This window comes from Alosa pseudoharengus, unplaced genomic scaffold (genome assembly GCF_046254945.1).
Source record: "Alosa pseudoharengus isolate Yale_2024_CS ecotype anadromous, Long Island Sound unplaced genomic scaffold, YU_APseudo_1.1 YU_APseudo_1.1_scf_15, whole genome shotgun sequence".
Taxonomy (NCBI): Eukaryota; Metazoa; Chordata; class Actinopteri; order Clupeiformes; family Clupeidae; genus Alosa; species Alosa pseudoharengus.
This window is the reverse complement of record NW_027468620.1, coordinates 16,216,253-16,223,752: the sequence shown is the minus strand read 5'-3', so window position 1 is coordinate 16,223,752 and position 7,500 is coordinate 16,216,253. Positions and strand designations below refer to the sequence as shown.

Below are 7,500 nucleotides of genomic sequence, written 5' to 3'. Positions count from 1 at the left end.
CTGGAGATGTATTTCTGATTGAGTCTCTTTTATGGTTTGTTCCGGTCTTTTCCATCCTTTTCCCCCAAAGCACTGTCGCTGTTTGCCCACAGGGCCACATTCCCCCTGCCTGAGTCATGTTAGCGTGACACATTGAGAATGTCTTCAAGCTCAGACTAGATGGTTTTTACCCCCGGAGGGGGTATTACGCCTTCTAGGGGCACATTCTCTTTTTCTACCCTCTGTTCCTACCCTAGCTAAACTTATCGGCTCTCTTCAGCCACAAACTACTCCAGCTCTCTTTTGCTTTTTCTTTCTGTTTATTTTTTTTAGAGATCGAATCTAATTAAATTTGAACTCAAATGATCCTTTATTGATATGCTCGTATATGAGCTCATTGTTAGAGTACACGTTTTACACAACGTAGAGTGAATGTAATTGATGGTGGTATTAATGAAAAAGAAAAATGAGGACTCAGTGAGCTCAATGCAAATCAAACCAGCTAATAGGCTAACTGAAATAACATCATGCCAATCTCTAGGTATGGTGAAGGGTATGTGATGATGTAGGGCTATTTTAATTCCAAAGGCAAGGGAACTTTATCAGGATGCATAGTATCCTGGATCAATGAAATAACTGGCCTTTAAAAAAAAGAATCTGCCTGCCTCTATGGGAATGTAACATAGGGGTGCCAATACTTTTGAGGAGGACCATTTATTTATTTATTAAATTATTCATTCACAAAGAAAATTGGTGTCCTTAAAGATTGGATATTTCCTCATTTTTTTTACTTAAGGCGTTAAGATCAATTTCCAAAAGATGATTTTATACTCCTCTTTTTAGTCAACTTTATCAGAGGTGCCAATAACTCTGGAGGGTACTGTATATAGTACACTTCACACACTTCTGGAGATTCTGTAGTAATGGAATCCTAATGTGTTGTTTTTGTGTGTGTGTGTGTGTGTGGAGAAGGGAGGGGGGCTGCATCCTGTGGCCTTCCTGTGGCGTGTGTGATGGTTACGAGTGGGTGTGACCCCTGGCCATTCCAGAGAAAGTCCTCTCTGCCGTGACCTCTAACTTCTCTCCACCACTCCCTGAGCCGCGTGTCACTGAACCTCCGGTGGCGCCGGCACTGAGAGAGTCTGCTGAGGAATAGATAAAGAGAGAGAAAGAGAGAGAGAGAGGAGTGCAACAAGAGTGCAAAGAAACAATGAGTGATCGGATGGATCAGGAGGAGATATAGGGATGGAGAGATATGCATGTATAGAAAGAGATAGAGAGAGAGAGATAGAGAGAGATAGTGTTTGAGGATGAAAAGAGGAGAATGAGAGGAGAGATGGAGGAAGACAGGGGCCTCAGGAACAAGTGTGAAATGTTTGAGGGAGGGAAGGAGAGAAGATGAGACAGGGTGAGTGGGCAGGGAGAGGGGGGGCAGTCACGATGTGTGTTTATAGAGCAGGCGGATGTTTGGACGGACGGCAGAGAGAGCGTGAGGGCCGGGGACTGTGCCGACGGCTCTGCTCAGTGTTAGCCGCCACTTAATTAGCCTTCCAAAGCCCTCTAACACATCTGTTTATCACCCCCAGTTTAAACTCACACTTCTCCGCCCCCCCCCTCTTCTCTTTTCTTTTCTGTTTTCATTTCTCTGTCTATATGAGTGTCTCTCTGTCTCTTTCACACACACACACACACTCATACACATTCATTTTCTCTCTCTATCCCTCTCTCCTACTCTCTCTCCATATCTCTTCATCTTATTCAGCCACTCTCTGTTCTTTGATCTCAGGTGTTAAGGTGATCCTTGTTCAGGTCGTCACGCATAATGGACAGACCCGGAAAGGGTCAGAACAGGATGACAGAAAAATTGGACAAACTTGTGTCTGTCTCCTCCTTGCCCTCGTGTGTGTGTGTGTGTGTGTGTGTGTGTGTGTGTGTGTGTGTGTGTGTGTGTGTGTGTGTGTGTGTGTGTGTCTTCTCCTCTTCACCCTCCTGTGTGTGTGTGTGTGTGTGTGTGTGTGTGTGTGTGTGTGTGTGTGTGTGTGTGTGTGTGTGTGTGTGTGTGTGTGTGTGTGTGTGTCTTCTCCTCTTCACCCTCCTGTGTGTGTGTGTGTGTGTGTCTTCTCCTCTTCGCCCTCCTGTGTGTGTGTGTGAGTGTGTATGTGTTTGTGTGTGTGTCTCCTCCTCGCCCTCTTGTCTGAGGTGTGTATGGTGGGCAGGCCTTTTGGCGCGTCTCTCAGATACTGCTGAGCTGGCTATATATTCAGCAGCTGTATTAATCCAGCGGTGTGTGTGTGTGTGTGTGTGTGTGTGTGTGTGTGTGTGTGTGTGTGTGTGTAAAAGGATGGACAGACTTACATAACCTGTTTACCCTGGGCCCACGTTGACCCACATTCTAGAAGTTTCCCCAAACAGCAGCAGCAGCTGCTGATGAGCCCAGATCGTAGAGCGCTGAATATTCAGCAGTGGGGGGTCTGTTGAGGGGAGGGGAACCACTGAGCAGGAGGGAGGGGGAGACGGGGAACATGTTTATGTAACACACTGCGGCAAACTCTGAAAACAAGCGCTCCTTATGAAACAGGAGGAGCGCCCAGCCTTAGGGCTTTTTCCAAGTTTTTAATTTTTCTCCCTTCTAGAGAGCAGAAATGGAAATAACTCAGAAATAGTTTCATAAATATTTTAAAACAAAGAACAAAAGAATAACTCAGGAGATGAAAAATGAAATGACAAAATGTTGAGGACAGTTATAGACTTGACGGCTTTTCATGTCCAGATGCCAGCTCTCTCCCTCCTCTCTTCCTCTCTACTCGTCCTCTCCTCTAGCCTGTCTTTCCTTTTTTCCCCTCTCTTTCCCTCCCTCCCTCCTTCCCTCCCTCTCTCTCTCTCTCTTTCTCTCTCTCTCCCTCCCTCCCTCCCTCCATCTCTCTCTCTCTCTCTCTCTCTCTCCCTCTTTCTCTCTCCCTCTCTCCCTCCCTCCTCTCTCTCTCTTTCTCTCTCTCTCTTTTAGTGTCATTCTTTCTTCCTTCCTGTTTCACCAGCCCAGCTCAGTTTTCACTTTTCACACTCTACCCTCTCACCTCTTCCTCTGACCCCTTCTCTCTCTCTTTCTCTCTCCCTCTCTCTTTTTCCTCTCTTTCTCTCTGTCTCTGCTACTAGTGCTATACTAGTGGCCTGGCTTTTCTCTCCTTTCCTGTTCATTGGTCCTGGTCATCACAGGGGATGGACCGGGTCAGTCTTCCACTCACACAGAGCGATTACAGGAAGTGCAATGTGTGTGTGTGTGTGACGTGTGTGTGATGTGTGTGTGAGTGAGGGTGTCATTTATTCTGTTCCTCACTCCATCTCTCTTGCTTTCTGTTCGTCTCTGCACTTTCTCATTCTCACTCATCTTTAAAAAAAAAAAATCTCTTCATCTATGTCTTGCTATGAGCATTCTGTTTGTCTTTCTTTTTTTGTATCTCTGTTCTCTTGTTCCACTCACCTGGTTTTGGTTTTGCACACTTGAGTCTTGCGGTCTCCATCCGTCTTGTGTGTGGCGTGTCTGATGGGTGTTGACTGCCTGCGAGGAGGAGGAGGGGGGGGGGGGGCAGTCGTCAGGGGCTTCAGAGCTCAGGGATTGGAAATGGGCTGGCTGCGAGTGGAGCTGTATCCTCTGCATGTGTGGGGTTATGTGGAGAAACACACACACACACACACACACACACACACACACACACACACACACACACTCGCAGATATCTAGTGCACACCAAAATCTACTTCAGCTGGGCACCAGATGAGAGCAAGAGTGAAGTAAGTGTTTGTCTGTGTGTGTGTGTGTGTGTGCACGCATGTGTGTTTGATGTGTGTGTGTGTGTGTGTCTCAAGATGGTGTGGAATCTATTAATAACAATCATAACTCAGAAACTCACTCATTCTCCACCAGTTCTCTGACTTATGTGTCGGCATGGTCCACGCTAACTTGTGTTCAGTGTTTATGTTCTGCTGATTTCTGCCCGTTTACGTAAGGCTAGTGGCCCAACACACACACATACACACACACACACATGCACACACACACTTTCACACACACACACACACATCCTGTCTCCGCTTTGAAAAATACTGTGGATTGTACATTAAACGCTTGCTTTAAGAGGTCCATGAATCTGAGAGATGTTTGCACATTGAAGAAGCTTTTTAAACTGCTTAAATGAGCCACTGCTACTTATGAACTTCCCTCTCGTATGAGCTACTGAGACTCAGACCAATGGCCGTGCCCTCAGGTGGCTTCAACACTTCTGTATATGTTATATCACAATACATTATGAAGGATTTTGATCCAGTAAATGTATTGCCATAGGATTACAGTATATTGTGCTCCTGACAAAAGACTTCATCAGGCTTAGGGAGTGCCTATAGTCCACGTGTAGGGTGGTAGCAAAATAATGTGTCGAAGCACACACACACACACACACACACACGGCAAGCATATGCAGACAAAATTCTAGAAGGAACAGGACGTTTCGGTCTTCCCACTCCTATAGCCTTTGGTCAGTCTTTGGACATTCCTGCATCACACTGGCTTGACTCTCAAACCTCTGGATCTAGGATTACCCACAATCCAACTGTGAAATGAAGAACCAGCGCCTTTCCAGGAGCCCAGGGGGTGACGGGCGGGGCGCTGGCCCTGGGACCCTCAGTGCTGATGGGTAGGGAGGGAGAGGATTGAGTAGAAAGGTGTGGGGGGGGTTCAGGGGTGAGGCTGAAGGTCGCTGAGTGATCTGACCCCGCGGTGACCTTTCCTCCAAACTCCCCTCAGGAGGCCCTCCTCTGTAGCTCCAGAGGGACATGGAGGACTGAGAGAAAACTGGTCCGGGGTTTTCCCCTCCTTCTTCTCCTACGCTTGCTCTTTTCAAGAGGCCTCTGGGCAGCGTCTGGCCTTCTTTACTGAACAACTAATGAGACTGAGTTTCACTCAGGCAGGGCTTGAGCCAGCACCGTAAAGGCCCCCAGCCAGCCTCCGCCTGCCAGAAGAGATGGGGGCACTGAACCCCCCCCCCAACCACCCACCCCCACCCCGAAGGCCTATGCTGGTGTGTCCTTTCTAAGAAACTATGTGATGACCCCACCACCACCAGCACTAAAAAAATAGATAATAAAAAGGCTCAAGAACTAGGTAGCTATAGCTTATATGATCAGTTTCAGATGGTGAGGTTTTTTGGGGGCATTTGCGTCTCTATGACGCGCGTTCAGAAATATATTTACAATTGATTTAACCGTGTTTGCTCTGCTGCGCCAGATCTCCACTCTGTTTCAGTGCGGGGCGGCTTAAGACGATGTGCGTGCTGAGCTATTTACGTCGGTCTGAACACTCTGGGCCTTCGTGAAGTGGCATACTGGACTGACCGACTGCACTCAGACAGGCCGCTGAAGGCTGACAGCTGCTGCTTTGAGACGCACGCTCTTAAAGCAACACTAAAGAGTTTTTTTGTACCTTAAAATAATGTTTCCAAAATTGTTTCAGTGGTTCATCAACTTGAACGGCACTTCTGCATTCACTTCGCGGCCCTCTATAGGCTATAACCGCACTATGCAAATTTGCCAGATCGGGTAGCGGATCTGTAGTTTGATGGAATGAGACATAAAACTACAAATTTGACTTGCTTCTGATGTCGCAATACATCATACTTTCATGAAATCATGCAACATACTCTACCTTGTCTGTGGACATTGTTATTTCCAAAGCTGGTGCTGGATAAACAAATAGCGTGCGAGCGGCAGAGAAGAAGTGCTTTGGTGTTGCTTTAACTCGGCAAGTAAAATGGCTGATGTTAATTCTGTTTGTTTTTTTCCCCCTACCTTTCTCTTTCCTCCCTTTGTATTCTTTCTTTCTATCTCGTTCCAACTCTCTCTCTCTCTCTCTCTGTCTATTACTCTCTTTCTATCCCTCTCTTCTTTCACAGTGGACGCTCGCGCTCTGCGAGAGCTGGGTCGTGCGCTGGTGCTCTTCCGCCGGACTGTCATGCCGTACGCCGCCTACACCCGCAAGTGCAAGGGCTCCGGCGACGAGCCCGAGGTGGAGCAGTACGCCCAGCTGGTGGGCCAGCCCTGCGCCGAGAGGATTCTGCTCTACCGGGCCTGAACTGGGCCCAGGACTACCCTCTCTCATACACACACACACACACACACACCTTCCCCTTAGTCACGCTTACGGTAACAGGTGTCACATCTCCTCAGCCACCCCCCCCAACACACACACACACACACACACACACACAAACAGGCACACACACTTTGTTTGACTGTGCGTCTCCGTCACCTCCCATCATCTCCTCTCATGCTCAACACACTGACCGCTGCTGTGTTTCTCCAAAGACTTCCTCAGTGTCCTCTAATCAGCCCATCCAACCTTGGCTCTGACCTCCTGCATGTCCCCCCTTTGCACTCCTCCACTTCCTGAGCCGCTGCAGCTCTGCAGCTGAGATCTGGTAGACAGCTGGCCCTGATTTGGCCCAGATCTGGCCCTGAGGGGATCAGAAACTCTGACATCTGACTCTGTTATCTCTACCGGTCATTATCTCCATCAGGGTCAAGTAGCCAATCTTGCCAGCCTCCCTGCATGCCATGTTGGGGCCTCCTCTACCTACCCCCTCCCCCCCCCCCCCCCAAATGGCCTCCCCAGTCCTCCCTAAAGCCTTGGACCTCCTCACCTGTCTTCACACGCTCTCATTGACCTGGGTCACCCTGGCCCCTGCAAAAAAAACAACAAAAAAAAACACTCTTAACAGCCCATAATACAACTCTGTACAGTGGTTCCTATCACTGATGTTTCTGGCAACATCATTAAAACTCACCCAAGAGCCTGGTGTGTGGCTGGGCTTGCTACTTGCTTGTTAGTGTGAAGAGGTGCTCAGGTGTGGAGTCCACATTCACAGTTCTAGGTTCCGCCGCAAGCTGGGTTATTCCCTGGGCTGGTTGTGTCAGCGTTAATCTGTTTCTGTGTCTAAATAGTCTTACTTTTTGTATCTGTCTGTCTGTCTGTGTCATTTTACATGTGCATGTCTGTCTGTCTGTCTGTCTGTCTGTCATTTTACATGTGCATGTCTGTTTGTCTGTGTCATTTTACATGTGCATGTCTGTGTCTCTACCAGTGTTACTGTCTCTCAGTCTTAACCAGTCTTTCTGTGTGTCTACCTGCCTGTTTCATCTGTCTGTCTGTCTGTCTGTCTGTTTTTCTGTCTGCCTGCCTGCCTGTCTTTCTGACGTTCCCTGTGCGTGCATGTCGGTATGTGTCTCTGTCCTCTCTGTAGACGGCTCACTCGTATCCTCTCACCGCTGTGTAGCCCAATGCAATAACCACTCTATTAGCGTGTGTGTTGATCTCGCTTAGCAATGCCAGAGACTGTCCCATCGCTCACTAAACTTCTGCACAATGTTATTGTTCCATCCCTTTCTCCTCCAACTCTTCCTCCTCCTCCTCCTCCTGCTCCTGCTTCTACTCTGTCTTTCTGTGATCACAATCCAGCTGAACCTCAGAGCTCT

At 48.1% G+C, this 7,500-nt stretch overlaps 1 protein-coding gene across 3 annotated transcripts in view; it reads left to right on the top strand.

Moving 5' to 3' along the window:
* ate1 (arginyltransferase 1) overlaps positions 1 to 6,608 on the top strand; it is a 113,881-nt gene extending 107,273 nt beyond the window's left edge. For all 3 annotated transcript variants that reach the window (XM_076285727.1, XM_076285728.1, XM_076285726.1), the window contains one exon: positions 5,922 to 6,608. In XM_076285727.1, coding sequence (XP_076141842.1) covers positions 5,922 to 6,100 — 179 coding nt within the window. In that variant the 3' untranslated portion in view covers positions 6,101 to 6,608. The remainder of the gene's footprint in view (positions 1 to 5,921) is intronic.
* Positions 6,609 to 7,500: the final 892 nt, after the last annotated feature.